General features: G+C 48.8%; 1 protein-coding gene across 1 annotated transcript; it reads left to right on the plus strand.

Moving 5' to 3' along the window:
- Positions 1-11,077: 11,077 nt before the first annotated feature.
- On the plus strand, positions 11,078-21,924 carry LOC144134095 (uncharacterized). The gene is made up of 3 exons (XM_077667080.1): positions 11,078-11,174; positions 15,007-15,198; positions 21,815-21,924. Exons 1-3 carry the CDS (start codon positions 11,078-11,080, stop codon positions 21,898-21,900), a joined length of 375 nt encoding a protein of 124 aa, XP_077523206.1. The 3' UTR covers positions 21,901-21,924.
- Positions 21,925-23,164: the final 1,240 nt, after the last annotated feature.

The raw sequence follows: 23,164 nt of genomic DNA on the forward strand, positions 1-23,164 counted from the left end.
CTTCCATGATTTCAATGAGTAGACTGTTTTCTTTTTCAACATTTTTAACTCCTTGGATGTTATGGGGTGGTGCAAGTAACTATTAAAAAGATATATTTATGTTCAGAGAAGTAGCCACCTTTTTTTTATTCTGAGGACACTAGATAAGCTCCAAGCCATCAAAGGGGGCTCACTACACAACATCAAAAGATGTTGGTTTTTGAGGAAAGTAAATCGCGCAGTAACCGTCTCACATCATCGTGGGCACACGAACAAGCATACCCTACTTCCTTTCGTCGTTCACGCTCACCTCCGTCTCTTCCCTTATTATTAATATTAAGGCAAGAGAGCAGTGAGTGAAAGATCACAGGAAAAAACAGAGTTTGCAGCGAATGGCTCCGGAGAGAGAGACGGAAATAACTAATTTGCAACCATCAAAAATGACGTGGGGGGAGGGATGGCTATAGCCTAAAGCCTCATTCATTCCCCTAACCGTCGACTCGCCGCGGTGGCTCATTGGTTAGGGCGCTCGGCTACTCATCCGTAATTCCCTGGTTCGACCACAGCGCCTGCGTTTTTATGGAGGTAAGGCGCCCGTATGCTGTGCGATGTCAGTGCACGTTAAAGATCCCCAGGTGGTCGAAATTATTCCGGAGTCCACCACTACGGCACCTCTTTCTTGCTCTCTTCTTTCACTGCCACCTTTAGGTGGTGGTAGTGGCTGTTTATTAAAATAATAGTAAAAAGAAAGGAAAAGATTTTTGCTAGCCCCGGCATCTGCCATCAATACTGAAGCACCTGAGCTGGGGCAGTGGAAATAAAAGATAGCAGGCAGAATGGAAAATTGAAATGAAAGGTGAGGGGACAGGAAGACAGTATAGCGGGAGAAGTAATATGTACAAACTATTTACACAATAAGAAATGTGCCCATGTTGTGCGCGTGTTTAGTTCATTTTAGAGGAATTAAATCAGACGCGCACAGAACTCTGTTGGCTACGACAGGAGTGGGGCGTCCAGGAATTAATCATTCAAGGTAGAACTCGCGCCGCGTTTGGTCGTTGAGTGTAACTACCTGACGGAGAACAGACGGGACGTCAAGGCCGTTTGTTCGAGGAATGCACAGAAGCTCACCAATGTTCGCTCACGAGTGCGCGCACTGCCCTGCGGCCACAATAGCGTCTTGATGGAGTCTGGTAGTATGCCCTGCCCCCTCTAAACCGCGACTATATCGCGACGAGCATCGGCGAGCGCGGCACAGTGAAGGAGCAGGTGTTCTAGTGTTTCCACTGCACCGCATCCATCACACACTTAACCCGTAGCGATTCCGTGGCGCACCCATCGATCCCCGGGCCACACGCAGCCAGTGCACGCACGCAGGATCACTGCACGTTGTGACCGTGTAAGTCCACGACAGCCGCTGATACTGTCGATGCGCTCGCCACCTGCGATGCGTGGGTCGGGGTGCTGCTTTCGGAGATGGTCGTGGATGGCCGCACGCACGTCCTCCAGCGCAAAGGGCAGATCGCTGGGAGGTAATTGGTGTGCACCGGTCGCGAGGTCGTCAGCTTCTTCGTTGCCGGCGATGCCGCAGTGACCGGGCACCCACTGTGCACGCACGGCACATCCTCTGCGCGAGGCGCTCGATACGCGAGCGAATTTCCCGCACTAGTGGAGTACCGCGGCCGTTAGATTCCAGGCGGCTGAGGGTGGCGCTGGAGTCGCACAGCAGAGTACTCCTGGGCGGCGGAGGGCCGAGGGTGAGCAGCAGGTCCAGTCTGAGCCGGATCCCCATCAACTCCGCCTTGGTGGAGGAGCTCAGGAAGGTTGCGTGTTGCTGGCTGTGCAGTCGCAGGGAGGAGATGGTAGCCGGCGCAGCAAGGAAGCTGCTGTCGCGGGCCACTGAGCCGTCGGTATACACGAAGAGATGGTCCTGCAGCTCCTCGTGTATGACGGCTCTGGCCAGCTGCTGCACAGCACAGAGTGGTGTTCTCCGCTTTCCTGCAATGCCGAAGATCTCTCGCTGTACCTCCGATACAGCAGGCCAGGGCGCGCAGGACCTGTATGGGGGTGGGCCTTGTGTCAATTGCTCATACTCGAGCAGCACCGCGCCCATTCGTGAGCGCAGGTGCGAGCGTATACACTGCAGCAGCGAGCCGCCGTCTGGTGCCCGGTGAAGCCGGTCGATGTGATTCAGTTCCCAGTGCGCTGCTTGGAGCTCAAGTGGCCCCTCTCCTGCCTCGGCCAACGTTGCGGCGCACTGCGAGTTTTTGGGCAGGCCTAGGCACACGCGCAGGGACTTGCGGTGCTTGAGCCCGAGTTTCTTCCAACACGGCTTGCGCACCGTGACGAGCGGTAGCGCATAGAGCACCGCCCCCAAAGCTGCGGCATTGTATAGCCGCAGTGCGGCTTGCTGAGAGATGCCCTGGCCTCGAGCGGTGAGCTTGTGCACGGCGACGGTGTTCCTCTTCATCTGCAGAGAGGCCTTGATCGCCGCGGGGCGGAAGGAAAGGCGCCAGTCGATGTCTATACCAAGGTACCGCACCGATTTACGCCAAAGAATCGGAGTCCCGTCTAGTGACAGTGGCGCAAGGTGCGCACGCGAGCGCGAAACCCAGGCCATGGCCACCGATTTGCCCGCGATCAGTGACAGACCAAGGCCGCGCAAACTGGCATCTATTGCGGTCACGGCTCCCAGAAGGCACCCCCCCCCCCAAGCGGAACGTCTCGCCCGGTGGTCCCCGGCACCACAGAGCTATGTCGTCTGTATATATGGACATGTACACATGGTGTCGGCCGCTCGTGGGGAGGAAGGCCGGCACCATCGACATGGCTACATTAAGCAGAAATGGTGATAAGACAGAAAACTGCGCCGCGCCCATGTCCACCGGGCGAGGCTTGGAAAGCTTACCCCCTACTCGTACGCGCAAGGTGCGCCCGCTCAGGAAGACATGAACGTATCGCAAAAGGCGCCCGCTCACACCGGCCCCCTCAAGCACCGCGTGAATTGGTGCGCGGTGAATGTTGTCAAAAGCGCCCGAGACGTCCAGTAGTAGCAGCAGCGCAACCTGGCCTGCCGCCGTGGCATGCTTCAGCGCTGTAACAACGTCCGATATAGAATCAGCCGTGCACCGCGTCCCACGGAAACCCTTCTCCCACTCATCAAACAAATCAGCCTCCGCAACCCGGTTGTTCAGACGCTCCAACGCCAGATGCTCCATGAGCTTACCTCCCGCCGATGTTAATGCCACTGGCCGGTATCCGTCCAGCTCCGTAGGTGGGCGCCCTGCCTTTCGGATGGGACAAACGACCGCGCTTCGCCAATCTTCCGGTAGCTCCCCGCGTTCCCACACAAGTTTGATCTGCTGCAGGAGGATCTGTCGTTGCAGCGCATGCAGGTTTTGCAGCATCTGGTATGTCACCCTGTCGGGTTCGGGCGCCGGGTGGCGGCGGCAGCGCTGCAGCGCATTGTTCAGTTCCGCCGCAGTGAACGGCGCATCACATGGAGCTTCTGAGGCGACGGGGGAGGGACTGGCGTCGCTTCTGGGGCTCTCAAGAGCAGTTATGTTAGCTGCGCTTGCGGGGCTGGGCGGCGCGAATCTATCGGCATACCTCTCTGCCAACTCTCCAAAGCTGAGCCCGCTGGAAATGGCGAGGGTGGCCAGCGGTTGACGGTTTGCCTGCGGTTCGGTGATGCACCGCAGGGTATCAAACAGCCTCCGCGAGCTGACATCTTCCTCCATCCTTTGGCATAGTGAAGGCCACTGCCGGCGGTATAGCTTGTTGGCGTGGAGGAGCGCTGCCGCGTCCAAGCGGTTGTAGACAGTCCAGTCGGCGGCTTTGTCAGTCCGTCGCGCCCGTCGCTCTGCGTGATCTCTCTTCTCGCGCAGATTCAGCAGCTTCATATCAGGTGTGGGCTTCCCTGCCCTTACCTCTGCTGTTTGGGCTGCTTCGAGAGCGCTTCGGACTAGACTTGAAAAGAAATCTGTGCCAGTGGCAGCCGCCTCGTCGACCGCCCGCCTGAACGCACTCCTGTTGGTAATAGAGTAGGCACGTTTGGGGCGTGCCTCCAACGCAGTGGGTTCGATTAGAATGGAGTAATGATCCGAGTCCCGGAGAGATGGTGATCGGCGCCATGTCGCCTCGATGGATGCGAAGGCAACGCCGATGCAGGAGCCATTTGTTCCGCGTCGTCGAAAGGTGGGCTCGCCGGTGTCCAAGGGGGTGAGTCCCAGCGGCGTTGTGCCTAGAAACTACAATGTGCCTACAAACTACGACTACTACTTGAGACCCGCGCGTTTCGGCAAGGCGCCTGGCAGCGCTTCTACGTGGCTTGCCGCTTCGCCCGTCCATTTCACCGTCCGTAGCAGAGCGATTTGTACAACGGGCAAGGCGTCGCGACGAACGGGCAACGGCGTTCCGTGTACTCCCTGACAATGCTGCAATAAGCATTTGCGTTCCACTCCTAAAGCGAACCTTAAGCGTTCTCCAATTTTTTTACGTAAAGTACAAGGCGTCCTTAAAGCCTCACAAGCGGATGCGACCGAAAGGTAAGCGGTAGGTACTGATCCGGAGTACCCGAGACCAAACCCCACCGCGGCGGCCGCGTTTCGATGGACGTGAAACGCGTCCGCCGCGGTCGAGTTCAATCCCGGGTACTCAGGATCGGTAGCCGAACGCGCTAACCACTGAGCCACCGCGGCGGATCTCATAATTTTAAATCGAAAGATTTAATGGGCGCAGCATGAGCAGTTTCGCGTTATTCTTGGACAGCCGTGCTACGCATGCGTGAATAGCAGTGACGACACCCAGCGCATTTCTCTCTCTCGCTCCCTAGTAACATCTGCGCATGCGCAACTAGTACCACCGAGCCCAGGTGTTCCGCCGCTGGGCAGCGCCGCGCCTTTCCTCAAAATTCAACTTCCTTCTTTCTCTCCCTCCTTTATCCCTTCCTTTACGGCGCTGGTCGGATGTCCAACGAGATATGTAAGACACTCTGCTTTGCGCGCTCGCCGCGCCATCTGGCATGACGTCACACTGTGCGGCTCCTCGCCGCCGCGGTTTGGTATGACGTCACACCGCGTTCCTCATCGTTGCGCTCACCTCCGCTCCGTTCGCGAGCTGCGTCGCATGCCAGATAACATGTCGGAGGATTGAAAAGGTGAGCTCTCGTGCGCCGCAACCACACTTCTGTTGTCTTCAATGCGGCAACAATAATAGAGAGTTCTAGTTTCACGTACGTAGAGGGTTCACGTTCGCAAACGTGAGAAGTCTACGTAGCCTGCACGCAGGTCGTTTGAAACCCTTAGAGTTACACGTACGCGACGCACGCCGCGCGTTACGCCTAGCGTCATCTACTAAGAAACACAGACACTGGATGTAGCCTACATCATTCAAGACAAGTCTGTAAGCCAAGCCATTCATAGTGAGACCGTTGCTATGACAACGATCAACGCTACTTCGTCAGGCTTAACAGCTGAAAAATCGTCCTTCTGTCTAAAAAACAAAAGCTATTTGTCGCTTGAAACCTTATGCTAGGGTAAGAATGAGCAAATCGAAGGCGAATACAACAGTTCAGAACACGATATCGCGTCGAGGGATTAGCGACGAAGCTGTTATCGCTGTGAAGCGGCGATGGGAAGGGCTGGGACGAAACTCTCACGCAAGTGCAATGGAGAATCAGCAACACTGAAACCCCCTTACGCAGTGGTGGCCGTGTGGTTGAGCCTCCGCCTCGCATGCGAGAAGTGCTGGGTTCAATCCCCAGTGCACCCAGGGCGCCCACCGGGAACTCACCGGGTACCCACCGGTGATACAATAATTATAAGATTCCCCCTGGTCTGATGCTCGCCTTATGTAAGGGGAAATACTTTGAAAATAGGTCTTTGAACCCACCTTGAGAAGTCGGAAATTCCTTGTGCAATGCCGCTCTTTAGCCATAGGCGTGCTCTCGCCGTAAAAATTCATAATGATCAACACTTTAACCCGAGCTACGAAAGCGACTCCATTCAGTCTGCTTTTCAACTCTCGCCCGCCGAACCAGACGGGGGCACAGTTTACCACGCTAAGGCGCGGGAGCTTGACGCCGGCGTGCTTAAACTAAGTAAAAAAGCCATCGAAAACGTACGCCAGGATCAAGCAAACCAGATCAGAAACTTCATTAGGCGAACAAAACCAGTGCTGAGCTACCAACCAGGCGACATGATGTGGCTCCAGAGGTAGCCAGCTGCTGCAATGAGGTGGTTGTGCAAGATCTGCCAAAAGTACAGAGGTCCATATGTCGTCGCGGAAACGCTTCCCAACGACAGATGCAAAGTCCAATACTTCCTCGAAGTGGAGATTGGGGAAAGTGAGCATGTGCATGAGTACGAGATGGTAGGAGTCCTCCAGTGAAAGCTGCATACGTCGCGGGACGTACAGACGCCGATCTAGAAGGGTCTCTATACTGGTGCAAACATTTGTTGAGAAAGGGTAGTTGGTAGGTTCGGTGTGCACTGCTTGGTATGTATATTTTCGAGCTAGGGCATCGACCCTAGTATTGCCATCGACACCTGCATGTCCTAGCTCCAGGTGATGATGTCCCACGGGAAAGAGTCTTTCATTGGTGAAGATTTTCCACACACAAGAGCTAGCTGCAAAGTGCCACCTTCCACGCAATGTGAGAGAAATTTCTCTCCCTGCTGGTGTGGTTTGTGTGGGAGGAAGGGGTAGAAGGACTTTATTGGAACAGGGGTGGTCTGCCTGGTTGTCGGCCTGGTGGTATGCGTGGGTGTGCCTTGACAGCTCACAACGAGGTTCTTTTGGTATCGCCTTCTCCCAGCTGTTAATAATTACGTATCCTCCAAATTTTGTTCCGCTGCTTTGTTGCCACTTTGCCTTTTATTTTAACTTTCAAGAAACCAGCTGCGTAGGAAAGTTATCACAAGAGGCATGCATCCGTCATTTCGTTCTCCCGTTATTCCTTGCGAAGCTTGCGAGCAACGCGTAACACACGTCTGAGAGATTTCGAGATAGCGGTTTCTCCTTCGTGCCTGCATTGCTTTTCCCCCTATTCGCTCTGAACATTCGCATGATATTGTCAAATGATCACAAACAACTGTCCTGTTGCGCATTGCACGTGGTGCAGCAGTGATTAGCTGAAACGAATATGGAACTTTTCTTAATGAACCACAATATCACATCTTTAAAGAACCGGAGAGAACCACACAGTTTAAAGAATGCATTAGGTTTCAAAAGCAATGCTCTAAAAAATTCACAATTACGCGTTGGTAGGCTGCTGAAATCGCTGGACGGAACGTCATCCCTCTCTTTCTGCGTTGCTTCACTCTTAAGCGACCGAATAAGAGCAAGGAAACTGTACGAGACAAGAACTTAGAGCAAACAACTAACAACAAATTCTCCCAATTTGTTTTGTCTCACGAGGACAGGTGATGACAAAATACTCTTTTAAGATTTGTCTCGTTAACAATAATTTTTCATTATGCAGAACAGAATGCAAACGATTGTAAATATATGAATTTCTGACAATCTAAGAAAATCTTATAGCACACCGAACAGGTACTAGCGCAGACGTATACCAGGTTACCAGATGCCACCTGCGCACGCCACTGGCCCCTATCACTGCTCATGCGCCGCCGCCTTCCGATAAACGGTATTATTCTACGCTAGTGAGTATCCAGTACGCTGAAATCCTTTAATGTCAATGTACCTAACGCATGCTTCTACGTGCTACGTCCAAATGCCTACGCATTCAATGGTTTCGAACATTCAAAATAGAAGCGGAAATTGCATCCATCGGCATCATCAAAGAAATGTCTGGACACCCATTATTTCAGGTCTTCTTTTTTCTTTGTTCTGGTCTGAACATGGATGACTGCCTTCGTGGGTGACTTAAACCACAGCTTTATTAGGCCCTTTCAGTTTAGCGCAATTTTGAGATGAAGCATTGCAGGCACACACTGACTAAAAATATTGGGACAAAAGCTGCAGACGCAATGTACGCAACATATTCTACTATGGAGGAAAGTTTTCTTCTTCTTTCTTGTTTGGCCTCTGGATAGCACTGCCTTTGAACTTCCTCCTCGTTTCTTCGTTTTTATATCTGGTGTCGGCTTCACAGTCAGGAGGTCAGCTTTGCAACAGGAACAAAAGGCTACAGCGATGGCACTCGGAGGCTTCAGAAGAGAGACCGCGCGGGAAGAGAAATGTAAGCTAAGTTTCTGCGCGAGCCAATTCCGGGTACGTTACTCGAGGTGCCTAATGCACATCTAGTGACGTTGCATGTTCTAAGGCTTGTGATTAACCTGCGTGTACCAACATTTAGTGTTTACCAACATCCCACTTGCAACTACAGTTCAAGAAAGAGACAGCCTTGAAACTGCCCCGCATAATCCAGCTGCTTGCATGGTTTATGTATAGCAGACGAGGACCTGGGGGGATAGAGGTACGCATGGGTTCTTCCCCATGTACATGTCACGTCTGCGCTGCGCAGTCATGTTTAAAGTCTAAGTAGTTCTCAAGTTGTTTTATTCCACCTGGAAGCCACTCTTTAGCGCTTTGTCCACAAATGGCAGCAAGGGCAGTCTTCTAGCTGCAGGTCCTCAGAAGCTCTGCTACTATGTCATCCGCGCTGTAACAGTTTCGAAGCTTCGTTTGAGCTGCCAGTGAGAAAGACCCTAAACTTTAAGAAATTGTGCTGTGGTACGTTTTATGTTAACAAGCTGGCCGGAAAGAAGCCATCAGTGGCTCAGTTTGTTTTCATTTGTCTGTCTATTGAAAAGGTGAGGCAAGCGGAGAAACTGGCAGTCTTTTTGCTTCTTACGTTTTCCGCTGAAGACAAAGAAGTAGAATGTTGCCGTTTCTCTACCCTCCTGGACCAATCAGGGGCTGCGCGTTGTGCATCTGACCACCTGTTCGAGGATCTGATCCTGGCTGCTGCGATATTATTTTGGAGGAGCTGAACGTAGAGAGTGAGAAAGAAAAAAATCGTAGTCAGAGATTTACATACACGTTAAACAACTTCAGGTGGTCAAAGTGAACACGAAGCCCCCAACAATAGCATTTTCTTTTGAAGCGAAGGCTTTACTACTGCTTTCCGTAGTTGTTCGGTATATCATCACGTGACCGCCATGAAGTAACTACGCTCCAGTTTCAACGTGTTGCCGCCGTTGCCGCGCTTGTGTTGCAGCACTTGAGTCACAGTCTTGCAATCGCTAAAGACATTGCGGTCAGTACCTCATTAATTAAAGAAAATGAATTATTGCAATTGTGAAGTCGCGTGTAAATTTGCGAAAGGGGTTCAAAAAATTGGAAAAATGGTTTTTGGGGAAAGGAAATGGCGCAATATTTGTCTCGCATCTCGGCTGAGACCTGAGCAGCGTTATAATGGATGGGATAAAGGAGGGAGTGAAATAAGAAAGGAATAAGAGGTGCCGTAGTGGAGGCTCCGGAATAATTTCGACCATCTGGGGATCATTAAATAAACGATGAATTGAAATATTATTTTCCTTTAAAGAAAGAAAATAAATGATAGCAGGCAGAATGAAGAAACCTGTTTCATTTTATTTCTCCACTCTCCCTGCTATCCTTCATTTCCGCTTCCTCAGCTCAGGTGCCTCCGTATGATGGCAGATTCCAGGGCTATTAAAAATATTTTCCTTCATTTTATTGCTATTTTAATAAAAGGCACTTTCTGCTACTACTACAAGTTTAACGTCACTTACATCGCACAGCACAGGGGCGCCTTCTGCGTTTCGCCTCCATCGAAACGCTGCCGCTGCGGCCGGGTTCGAACCTGGGTACTCCGGATAAGTGGCCGCCCGAGTGCTCTAACCACTGAGCCACCGCGGCGGGTCGCCAGGGGTTCGGACCGAAGACATATGCACCTTCAGTCGTATGCTTCAAGCCGTGATTGAGGTGTCCGCCGAGATATCGAGGTCTGAGCTTTTTCTCCCCTCAAAACACGTTTTCGCATTACTTCACGTAAGCAGACATAAGTACCCCAGATTTTTATTCGCCGCTGCAATGCATTGGTGTAATTGGGACTTGTCGCTTTGTCCTTTACTTGTTTTTGGGGTAGAAAGAGTGGAGTGAAAACTGCATGACTTTTATCTCCATCTATAGATACTAACGCGCTTTTTTTAATTTCCAGCGTTCGATGATCTGTAAGTACTTACAACCAGCTTCATTATTAGCGTACACTGTTTCATTGACATCCAGGCAATCTATGCATTTGCAAGCATGGAATGATTTTGTGATAACAGTGCAAGAGCTCTGGTTCTGGAATTTTTGTCGAACATTCTTTTGGATCTAAGCCCCCATGACTCATGCACAAAGTTACATTTATTTTTCGTGGTTTTCACCAGGCATAACTTATTCGGGCTGTGCTGTCTAATTAGATAAAAAATTATCTCCTAAGTAGTCTATGGCGATCTAAAGAAACCTGTTTATCTTGTTGACTATTGGTATTTCACTGTACACATTAATCACCAGACGAATTTTTTTGCAATTCGCCGTCGTGGACGCACGCCTTTCTGCATTGGGAATAAAAAAAGAAGGTAAAGAGCGATAATGTAAACCTACCGCATCTAAACTTTTACCTGCAGCATGCATGACATCGCTGGAAAATTTCCGCGAGCGGTGACTACCTGGCCTTAATAAAAAAAATTAGCCATTCAGAGTAAATAGTGGACCGCAAGAGTTTCCTCAGCTACACGGTATGTCGCAATTTATCCTCAAGAAGGCACCTCAATACAATCTTCACTGCAGAATGCATTATAAGTGGGCGGCAGTCAAACCGGTGACGTTGTAGCTGGTAACGAAATGCGCTATGTGGAGCCATCTTTTAAGCACGAAATCACAAACGCGGACGTTTCATAGCGAACGATGCCTAGGCATCATTCACTGACGCGCGAAGGCTTAAAGTATGCCGCTGTGGATACATAGCACCCAACATCAAATCCACGGCGGAAATCCACTTGCTCTTACGGTGCATCCACATACTCTATCGAATCGCAGCGATTTTGTACTCCTCGTGGCACAGACTCAGTTCGATGTGCAGCGCAGTCTTTCACAGAAACGATTCTCACCACGGCGCAGGCCGATGATATGGGACCGCAAAAGCATTCTCACCACCATCGGCTTCTTCGGCGGTGCCATCTTCGTGGCGCTGGCTGCTTGCATGGTTTTGGACTGGTTTGGTAAGTGCCTGTACTAGCATCCCAACTATCTGTAACTAAATAATGTGGCTATATTTAGGTAGGCTCAGGGTTCTATCCAAGATTTCAGTTGAGTTGTATGCAATGGCTTGGATTACTTTCGGCTGTGTGAGGCCTTTATTTGTGATCACAAGAACCGTTGACATTTTGCCTCCATCGAACGTGAATGCGACCCGTGATCATTCAATTGTAACTTTGGAGCACCCTCCGTGGTGGCTCACCGGACCGTTACTGTCACTCTGACATTGACTCTAAACAGCAGGTAGCTCATCAAGGTACTATCGCAGATGGCCACAAAGGCTACCTTACACTGCAGTAGTAAGCAGTGGCCGTATTTTCAAGTGTTGTGTGTAGTTTGAATTAGGCTGTAGATGAGAGATGAGAACATAAATATCAATAAAGAGGCCAGGGTTCAAAGTCTAGAGGCGGTGGCGGGACTTTCAATAAGTTAATGCTAAACGAAGTTACAAATAAGCAGGTGGCAATGCGGACACGTTATTACGTCAATATGATATAGGTATTAAACATTAAAAACTTTACATACGATCCAAACAAAACAACTTGATGTACTATATGTCGGAAAAGAAAAAAGCCGAACTAAAATAACTATCGTTATACAAGATATTGCACCAAGTACAGAAGAAAAAAAGGTTCAGCACTGTGCATATCATTTAAATATTCTTTACTTAGACGCGCATAGAGAATAAGAGAATTTAAACAAGATTTTTAAGGTTCGGATCGTCAAACGATATATTTACTAACAGAAAGTTTCCTAGAAATTTAATTAAAAGTTAGGAAAAATTTGTTAAGCTTTCTTTTGTTGCAAAAGAACAATTTTCAGAGTTGACTTCAACACAGACAGGGACATGGGTGATTTTAAACTCAGGTATAGATTGTTTCATAATGAAAGGCAGGAGAAATTAAAAGTCCATTTTTGATGTTTAGAGAGAACATAGGGTAGCAAAATATTTATGGACTGCAAACCTAGTGCGGTTACTATGCTCCTAAAAACTGTCGTCGAGAAAATGAAAAGATTTGTTGTCGATTAACCTAAAAAATAAGGTAGCTAAATTGCACGGACAAATGAATAATCTATTATATTATTACGCAGCGAAGCTCTACCATTCGAAATATATCAACCGCTGGAAATTTTGCGTCTAACCTGATTCTGAATGTGTTCCAATGAGCGCAACTGACTGTGGTGTTTCCCTTTGCTACGAAAATAGTTAATATGTGAATAGATGCGACCTAAAATGAAAACCACGGACGAAGAAAAAAGGACGAGCTTTCAACAGTGGAGGGATTTGAATTGCGCTTTTTTAGGTGTTATGATGATGAAATTTCAGGTTGGCATCAAGTTGAATGCCAAGAAAAGTGACGCAGTCACTTGCGTAATTGGAACTATGACCAAGTGAGAGGCAAGCGACTTGTAAGATTATGACTTGATCAAAAATAATTATTTAATAATAATTGGCTTTTTTGGGCAAAGGAAATTGTGCAGCATCTGTCTCATATATCGTTCGACACCTGAACCGCGCCTTAAGGGGAGGAATAATGGAAGGAGTGAAAGAAGAAAAGGAGAAAGAGGTGCCGTAGTGGAGGAGTCCGGAATAGTTTCGACGACCTGGGGATCTTTAACATGCACTGACCTAGGGGTCTGGGCGTCCGCCTCGGCTGCGGGACGTGGTTGGTTCGAAACCCACCGCCGGACACCCACCGGTAAAAATGGGTACAAGCCACCCCCGGCCCGACGCCCGGCTTCTTCAGGGGTCTGTGCTTGGAGGAGGCTCCGCAAACCCCGGTGCGCCCCTTTGGGGGCAAACGCAGGTTCGAGAAACTCAGCCTGCAAAGGTGGTTCGTGTTTCACTCCCCAGTGAAGAGTTCGACTCAAGGCTCGTACGCTCTAACCAGCGTCAGGTTCAAACACTGTGGTCCTTCGTCAGAAGCGATTCAGAGTATCACTACGGTCATGGGCTAGTCCGGCTTTTCGGCTGCTCGACTTTGTGAGAAAAAAACAGAGAGCGAGTGTGCTAGCCGACAGAGACGCCGATACCATCGGTACCGTTGACTCCGCCGCCGCTAGCAGCTCCTCCGCCTTCCTGAGCCCGTTCACACCGAAGACCAGGCCGGAGCTTTGGTTCCGAGGAGGACGCTCCTTGGCGCAGACCGGGACGCCACGGATGATGGCTGTAGCTAGTAGGGCCTGGAGAGCATCGCTGCTCCCCGCGTCCACTGCCACCACATTCCGCCGCATGTTTACCCGGACGGCGAGGACGCCCGGGCGGGATGCGATCTCCTCGGCCAACTCCCAGCCGTGTTCCCTGGTGAAGGCGGTGCCCCGATTCACCGGCCGAAACAGCACCGTCCCCACCAGGCCGGACGCGATCTCCACGGCAGCCGCGGCTCGCTCCAGGGCAGCTCTCCGACGCCGCTGCGCCTTGGTAGTGATGGTGCGCGACGGGACCAGGCTGGTCCCAACATCAGCGTCGCCGCTGTCTGCGGCGCATTGCTTCGGCGTGCCGCGGAGTTGGGTGTGCTCGCTGGCAGCAGACGAAGCCCCAGCCGCAGACTGGCCTCGTGCGGCGGAATTTGGCGAGGTCGCCCCGGTTTTCTTCCGTACGGCGTCGCCCCAGCAGCAACAGCAGCAGCATCAGCAGCAGGCTGGAGGTGGGCTCCATGGGGCTCGTGCTGGGCAGGCCCTGGTCCTTCGAGTGTGGAGGAAGAGGGAACAGTGACGGTGGGGAGGCGTCGAGCTTCCCGCTTGGCCACCGCGATGTCCCTGTTGGTTTCCGCGTCCCTCTCCTCCTGGAACCCCGTTGAGCGTCGCCGTTTCCTGAGAACAGACTCGTCCATCGGAGTGCACATGCTCTCCTCGGCTGCAGGTGTTCGCGGTGAGCCCGCAGCAGCAGCATCAGATGGAGAGGGCATCACAGCCGGTTCCCCAGGAGTAGCAATGGCTGTAGAAAGCACAGGGGTGGCCACAAATGGCGGGAAGAGAGCCGCTATGGAGTCCTGCGTCTGGTGAGCGAGCGCCATGGCGTCCCTCAAGGCTAGAATGCGTGGGTCCGCCGGCGACACGTCCAAGGTCCCGATGACGGACTCGAGGTTCTCCGAGGTGGTGATGAGCGCCGCCGTCAGGCACCTCACAGTGTCGCGCAGATCAGCGATCTCGGCCAGCATTCGCCGAATGGTGCTGGACGACCTTGATCTGGATCGCATTCGTCCCCGTGATCATGAGCGTGAGCGGCCTGCACTGAGTTACTCATTGTCACCGCCGAGCACAGACCGTCGCTCGTTCACGGTGTCTGTGGCCTGCATGGGGAGACCCCGCAGCGCCGCAAAGCCTTAGGCCTAGCGTCGGAAGGAGCGGAAACCTAAAAAACACGTCCGCTAGCTTCGAGCGCCCGTCGATGAGGCCAAGATGATCGCTATGGCGCCACTTACTCGCTTTATTACGTGCTACGTCCATGATCGATTCGCGAACTCGCGCCAGGGAATGGTGGAGCACCGCGAATGGTTTGACGCACCTGGCGAGATTTTTCCGGCACTTGTTACATCTGGCTTAACAAACTGTGTGTTGGCTGTGGCACAAATCACCGAAGCATGGCCCCTGTGACTGGATGCGACGGTGCTAGGGTGCTCAGTGGCGGCATGAAAGCAGACCTGTCATGGTTGTCATTGTTTTATGGCCTTCCCTTTTAGCAAACTATGACTGACCTCATTACCAACAAAGGAAATTACGGCAGAAGACAGTCAACTGCCGTACTTCAAAAGGACCAGATGTCCACGTGAAATAAATGTGTTCTGGACGCAGGTGGTGACAAAGCGACTCTGCTGAACCGCGAGGAAGCAGCCCGCCTAGCGCGAGAGGAGGGCTGCAAGTGCCACCAAGTGCGCCCCTCCACAGTCGCCGGAGCAAAGTATCCCAAGAAAGAGGTCTACGTCTGCAACTGCCCGCCGGCTAGAAGGCAGAAAACGGGGGCGAATCTAAAGAGGCAGTCAAAAGGTGAGCGAATAGTACAGGCTGTTTCAGAGGTACCAAACAGCCAGTACATTCCTTTGTTAATTTAGATAAACGCAAGGAGTGGCAGGTGTCTCGCAGTGGTACAGCTTACTCGTTTTCACAGCTGACAAAAATTACAGTACAACTAACATCCCGTGCATAAGAAAACATATGCAACGTCTCGAAGGTTTAAGACTCAATTGGGGCATTATTTGGATGCGTTGAGAGAAGTCATGACTGCTTACTGCACACGCACCATTGCTGCCGATTCTTCCTGGCTGTCAACGGCAGCGCTTCGCGAAACACGGCGGCGTCGAGATCTCAGTTTCACTATAAGCACCAATCAGCCATTACAATCGATTGTTAATTTCGATTAATGCAAGGAGTGGCAGGTGTCTTGCAGTGGCACAGCTTACTCGTTTTCACAGCTGACAAAAATTACAGAACAACTAACATCCTGTGCATAAGAAAACATATGCAACATCTCGAAGGTTTGAGACTTTATTGGGGCATTATTTGGATGCGTTGAGAGAAGTCATGACTGCTTTCTGCAAAAGCGCCATTGCTGGCGATTCTTCCTGGCTGTAAACGGCAGCGCTTCGCGAAACAAGGCGGCGTCGAGATCTCAGTTTCACTCTGAGCACCAATCAGCCATTACATTGGATTGTAAATTTCGATTAATGCAAGGAGTGGCAGGTGTCTTGAAGTGGCACAGCTTACTCGTTTTCACAGCTGACAAAAATTACAGTACAACTCACATCCTGTGCATAAGAAAACATATGCAACGTCTCGAAGGTTTGAGACTCAATTGGAGCATTATTTGGATGCGTTGAGAGAAGTCATGACTGCTTACTGCACACGCGCCATTGCTGCCGATTCTTCCTGGCTGTCAACGGCAGCGCTTCGCGAAACCCGGCGGCGTCGAGATCTCAGTTTCACTCTAAGCACCAATCAGCCATTACATTCCATTGTTAATTTCGATTAATGCAAGGAGTGGCAGGTGTCTTGCAGTGCCACAGCTTACTCGTTTTCACAGCTGACAAAAATTACACTGCAGCTATCAGAATGCGCACAACAAACATAGCAACGTCTTGAAGGTTTAAGGCACAATAGAGCGTAAACCGTAAAATGTCAATGTCATGCAAGACAAAAAGTAAAAAAAAATACCAATCCATTTTACACAATTAGCATTTCAAACAGTACTGCGTGGTCACATAAGACTAAAACTTCAGCAAAAATGGTGCCGTAAACTTTAAGCAAAACTGCAGATTTCTTCCAATGTATTCACAGTATTAGCTCCGATCGAGTCGATAAGCTGTGCATCCACGTTTTGCCGCTGAACGGGAAATGCAGCCCTTGGTTGGCTCTTGTTTTTAAGTGGGCGTTTCTTTCAGACGTGGTAGTCACGAGTAGGAGAAGTAACTCTCATTATTATTCGGTATGCCTCCTTGTCACAGAAATGATCACACCGCCGTTGCGAATGTAGCCACTGAGCTACCGACGAAATAGAAACACAAGGAAACGAGTTTTAAAATATTATTTTTCTGGGCATAATAAAAGTTGCACACTTCATTTTACAAGAAAACACTACTTTTATGCAAGTGCTCCTAGATTTGTCGCTACCTAGTAAACGAAACTGCATATTTCTTGTATAAATTAAGCCACAAGCAGGCACCCAAAAACTACGCTCTAAAACGGCCACTCAAATGGTGCTGTAAATCAGAGCACCCTAGCCTATATTGTCGTCTCGAATACCCTGGGAGACAACATGGGCGCTGCGCTGCTGGCGGCTCTTCTTAATTAAGGACGGTGCACGTCCAGCAATTTCAGAAAAAAATTTGAGAATTGGAAACTTGTGTGATACTTTAATGGTAATATTGTATGTCTTGGCCCATTGTTCTGGTATATAGAAAAATTTTTCTTTTAAAGTATGTTTATCGGTCGCATGGAACAGTAAATGCCCCGGTATAAAACCAATGAGAACGGTTTTGGCGATAGCAAAAATGTTAATTGAATAAATAATTCAAGACTGTCGACGGGTGATCTCCAGGTAAGTTGACTGTTATAGTAAAATCCTACATCATATGAGAAAATTGCGTAAATAAACGGTTTCCCGTTAAAATATGCTTCTCTCCAGAATTTCTGTATATGAGATCTCTTTCGCATCAGTTACGTAATGCCGAATGAGGATTACGCTTTCAGACTTTGCAAGGTAAATTTTTCATCCAGTGAGCGTGACAATATAGAACAAAACTGGAAGTTTGTGATGACGCCGTGCTAGAGAAACAGATTCATGCTTCTGATTCTGAGGTAAATTTATCAAAGGTCATCTTCATCCAGCACGCTAAATTTGACGCATAGAAAAACCCGCTCCCATGAATCTCCAGCTAGCCCTGCTTAGAACCAGTAGCGGCCATGCCACCTCAGAAAATTCTCCTGAACCCTTACCCTTTCTTATGAAGTGCGTATATATTACCATAGGCCAATTCCAGATTCTTTCTAAACTTCTGTGCCAAGGCAACACTGTCGTACGATGAACATTGTATTAGAGGATGTGGGCCAAGAGTAAACCGAATGGCTTAATTGCAGGTTGAAAGTGCACAGAAATCTCCGCAGGCATATCAATAATTTTTTTTTCGGGGGAAAGGAAATGGCACAGTATCTGTCTCATATATCGGCGGACACCAGAACCGCACCATAAAGGAATGAATAAAGGAGAGAGTGAAAGAAGAAAGGAAGAAAGAGGTGCCGTGGTGGAGGGCTCCGGAATAATTTCAACCACCTGGGGATCTTTATTGTGCACTGACAAAGCACAGCACACGGGCGCCTTAGCGTTTTGCCTCCATAAAAACGCAGCCAGGAGACTTAAATTTCGCCGCTATCGATATCCTGCCCCGACAGTTTGCACAGAGCCCGCGAATTTGTACTCATCAGCCGACATTCACAACCTCGGAGGCGCTGGGAACAATTGGATGAGAAATTATAACAAGTAATAAATAAGTTACGACCATTTGTAAACTATACAGACAATAACGGCTATATTACTGAAGCAGAGCTCAGAACCAGACTGTATAGACTAAAGTTGCCTGTTCTGGCCAACACAGCCCTCGGTTCTTATGCGCTACTAATCCTCAGCTTACTTGACCTAACGTTCTGTTTTCTGCGATATTGTTAAAGGCCTCTTTACTCAGAAAATTCGGCTTTGGCGTTGTCTACGTCATGAGTGAAAACTAGGGTGGTTTAGGGGGTTCCAGGTGGCCACCCGCCGGATAAACAGCCTATGTGGGCCTCGTAGGTCACATGACCTTGTGGCAAAATCACAACCAGCCACCGGATTGTGCGCATACTGAGCTGCGTGACCAGTGACTGTTAAATTAATGGTTCATCGTGAGGGGTCGCTCGGAAAGAGCAACTTGTGTGGCACAAGCCCCACCGGTGGCAGCACCCACCGTCGCAGGGCAGTGGTGCATAGCTTAACCGCTGCACAATTACAGAAGGAATGGTGTGAGGACTCCCAGGAATCTATGGTTGTAAAGTTGAGAATAACCAAATCCACATCTGAGTGCATTGGCTCATTATCGCTATCGTGTCACATCCTTAAGGCAGAGCTTAATTATCCCTTGCATTTGGGATTCCTCATTAATAAGGACCCCGCCGCGGTGGCTCTGTGGTTAGGGCGCTCGACTACTGATCCGGAGTCCCCGGGTTTGAACCCGACCGCGGCGGCTGCGTTTTTATGGAGAAAAAACGCTAAGGCGCCCATGTGCTGTGCGATGTCAGTGCACGTTAAAGATCCCCAGGTGGTCGAAATTATTCCGAAGCCCTCCATTACGGCACCTCTTCTTTATTTCTTCTTTCAATCCCAAATTTATCCCTTCCCTTGCGGCGCGGTTCAGGTGTCCAACGATATATGAGACAGATACTGCGCCATTTCCTTCCCGAAACAAAATATTATTATTATTAATAATAAGGATATAGCTGGCAACGTAGAGGAGTTCTACAGTATTAACGAGAGGTTAGCAGCTATAGTAGTTAGGCTGAATAGGAGGTACAAGCTGAAAGTGGTGCAGGCCTACGCACCCACATCCAGCCATGATGACTAGACCGTTGAAAGTTTCTATGAGGACGTAGATTAGGCAGTGAATAAAGTAAAATCGCAGTAATCTGTACTGATGGGCGACTTCAATGCGAAGGTGGGCAAGAAGCAGGCTGACGACCACGCGGTAGGTGACAATGGGATAGGCTCTAGAAATAGCAGGGGAGACTCATTAGTTGAATTCGCCGATAGAAATAATTTACGGATCATGAATACCTTCTTCCGCAAACGAGAAAACAGGAAGTGGACCTGGAAGAGCCCCAATGGAGAGATTAAAAATGAAATCGACTTCATTCTATGCGCTAAACCTGGCATCATTCAGGATGTGGCCGTCCTCGGAAAGGTGCGTTGTAGCGACCACAGAATGGTAAGGTGTAGAATTAGCTTAGACTTGAAGAGGGACCGGAAGAAGCTAGTGAAGAAGACCATTAACGAGTTAGCCGTAAGAGGGAAAGCACAGGAGTTTAGGATAGCGCTGCAAAACAGATATTCGGCTTTAACTGAGAAAGATGATCTTGATGTTCATTCAACGCACGATAATCTGACATCAAAAATTACGGAGTGCGCAGTAGAAGTAGGCGGTAGAACAGTTAGAAAAGATACCGGGCAGCTTTCTCAGGTGACGAAAGATCTGTTTAAGAAACGTCAAAACATGAGGACATCTAACCCTACCGATAGAATAGAACTAACGGAGCTATCAAATTTAATAAATGAGCGCAAGGTAGCCGACATAAGGAAGTTTAATATGGAGCGAATCGAGCATGCTATAAAGAACGGAGGTAGCCTAAAAACAGTGAAGAGGAAACTAGGCATAGGTAAAAACCAGATGTATGCATTAAGAGACAAGTAGGAAAATGTAATTAGCAATATGGATAAGATAGTTAACGTAGCGCAAGACTTCTAGACAGACCAGTACAGTAGCCAATGTAATCAAAGCATTAATAAGAAAGACAGCAGTGCACAGCAATGCTTTATCCCGCCAGTAACGAAAGATGAAGTAAAAAAGCCTTAGAAGCAATGAAAAGGGTAAAAGCAGCTGGGGAGGATCAGGTAACAGCTGATCTGTTGAAGGATGGAGGCGACATCGTGCTAGAAAAACTAGCCACCCTGTATACGCAATGCCTTATGACCTCGACTGTACCAGAAGCTTGGAAGAATGCAAACATTATCTTAATTCATAAGAAGGGAGACGCCAAGGACTTGAAAAATTACAGGCTGATCAGCTTACTATCCGTTGCCTACGAAGTATTTACTAAGGTAATCGCTAATAGAGTCAGGGCAACGTTAGACTTTAATCAACCAAATGATCAGGCAGGCTTTCGTAAAGGATATTGCACAATAGATCATATTCACACTATCAATCAGGTGATAGAGAAATGCGCAGAATATAACCAACCTCTATATATAGCTTCCATTGATTACGAGAAATCATTCTACTCAGTGGAAACCTCAGCAGTCATACAGGCATTGCGTAATCAGGGGGTAGAAGAGCCTTATGTTAAAATACTGGAAGATATATATAGCAACTGCACAGCTACTATAGTCCTCCATAAAGTCAGCAATAAAATTCCAATAAAGAAGGGCGTCAGGCAAGGAGACACGATCTCGCCAATGCTGTTCACCGGATGTTTACAGGAGGTATTTCGAGGCCTGAATTGGGAACAGTTGGGAATAAGAATAAATGGAGAATACGTAAATAATCTGCGATTTGCTGATGATATTGCCTTGCTGAGTCACTCAGGAGGTGAACTGCAAATCATGATCAAAGAGTTAGACAGGCAGAGCAGATCGATGGGTCTAAAAATTAACATGCAGAAAACCAAGGTAATGTTCAACAGCCTAGCAAGGGAACAACAGTTCACAATTGGCAGCGAGAGCCTAGAAATTGTGACGGAACACGCCTAATTAGGGCAGCTAGTGACAGCTGATCCGGATCATGAGAGGGAGATAACTAGAAGGATAAGAATAGAGTGGAGCGCATATGGCAAATTCTCGCAGATCATGAGTGGCAGTTTACCAATTTCCCTCAGGAGGAAAGTGTACAACAGCATAATCTTACCGGTACTCACCTACAGGGCAGAAACGTGGAGGCTAATGAAAAGAGTTCAGCTTAAGTTAAGGACAACGCAGGGAGCCATGGAAAGAAAAATGATAGGTGTAACTTTAAGGGATCGGAAGCGGGCAGAGTGGGTGAGGGAACAAACACGGGTTAATGACATCCTAGTCGAAATCAAGAGAAAGAAATGGGCTTGGGCAGGGCATGTAATGCGAAGGCAAGATAACCGCTGGTCCTTAAGGGTAACGGAGTGGATTCCAAGAGAAAGTAAGCGTAGCAGGGGGCGGCAGATTAGGTGGGCGGATGATATTAAGAAGTTTGCAGGCAAAGGGTGGATGAAGCTGGCAAAGGATAGGGTTAATTGGAGATACATGGGAGAGGCCTTTGCCCTGCAGTGGGTGTAGTAAGGCTGATGATGATGATGTTGATGATGATGATGATGATTCTTCTTTGTGGTATTCTTACAGCCCCTGAAGAAAAACCTGCTCCAGATGACCACGCGTTGCATCCTGCGTCCGGAGGCGGAAGTTCTGCAATCAAGGAATCCCTTTGAGCACTTTTCTCGGAGACTGACTACATGGAAGTTTTCTTTTTTTATATAATCATCTCGAGCTGAATATACATGTGCGGTTTACTTTTGTGTTATAATTTCTGGAAGACAGCGGTAAGCGTCTATACTCATACCAAAAAAAATATGCGGATGGTGTAGGCACCCGTATGTTTTATCGCCATTTGGACACTTAGGGTGTTGGTGTTTCCAGCTCATTATTTATTTAGCAATTTCCTTAGGAGTCATGGCTTAGGCTCCGCCTAGTGCTCAGTTTTGAATGCTATTGTGTTTTCTTCTTGATATGCTTAGTGATATTCCTTTCCTGCAAAAGACCCCAGTGGACTGACAGTATGTGCAAATAAAATAATTAAAAGTATCGTCCGCATAAAGGAAATATCTACATAATTAGATGTGGAGTGCTTTAGTTCTACACACAAAAGCACTCGCTCAGAATCATAGTGGCTATTTTGAACAAACAGTTGCATCAAAGAACTTTCCAGTATTTTCTTTTTCCTCTCTGGCTTTTTCTCACACCCTTGCAGTTAGACGTCGTTAGCGTGGGCAGCGCGCATAGAGTGATGCAAAGGTGCCTCTAGAGCACAAGCCTGCGCAAAGCGTGGAACTATAGGAACGATGGAAGAATTTCCTGCTAGGCCCAATGCATATTGCGCCCGTTGGCGAGATATGCAGTGTGGCTAATAAGCTGGCCTGCTCACCCGTGTTCGAAGGAATAAGCCTATAGTACGTTGCAGTGACGCCTAAAATGAGCTGTTATAAGTAAGCGTGTACTGAGTCCCGTTTTGTGCATGCATTCGATGTTGGTTCAACGAGTACTGCTCGATCTTACATCTGTACAAAGCAGGAAGAGACATTATTGACGAAATGGTGTATGCCTTTGCATGCCGTTTCAGGGACAGCTGAAACCTTGCTTGGCTTAAACGGCATCGGCGTCGTCTGACATTGTAACCCTTATCTCCTGCATTTATGTTATGTTATGGTATAAGGTTGCCCACATGTCCGAGTCATGGAGGAATGTAGACATAGGAAAGCCCACGCTGTCCAAGGTGTGCTCCAGAAAATAGTAGTACTAAGTGGTTTATTTAACAATAAAAAGAAAAAAATGATTTTTCCTAGCCCCGGAATCTCCGAACGATGCTGAAGCACCTGAGCTGGGACCGCGGAAATAAAGGATAGCACGCAGAATGGGTAAATAAAATGAAAGAGGTAAGGGGAAGGAAGAGAGGGAACCAGAAAGCCTGCCAAAAAT

This window comes from Amblyomma americanum, chromosome 5 (genome assembly GCF_052857255.1).
Source record: "Amblyomma americanum isolate KBUSLIRL-KWMA chromosome 5, ASM5285725v1, whole genome shotgun sequence".
NCBI lineage: Eukaryota > Metazoa > Arthropoda > Arachnida > Ixodida > Ixodidae > Amblyomma > Amblyomma americanum.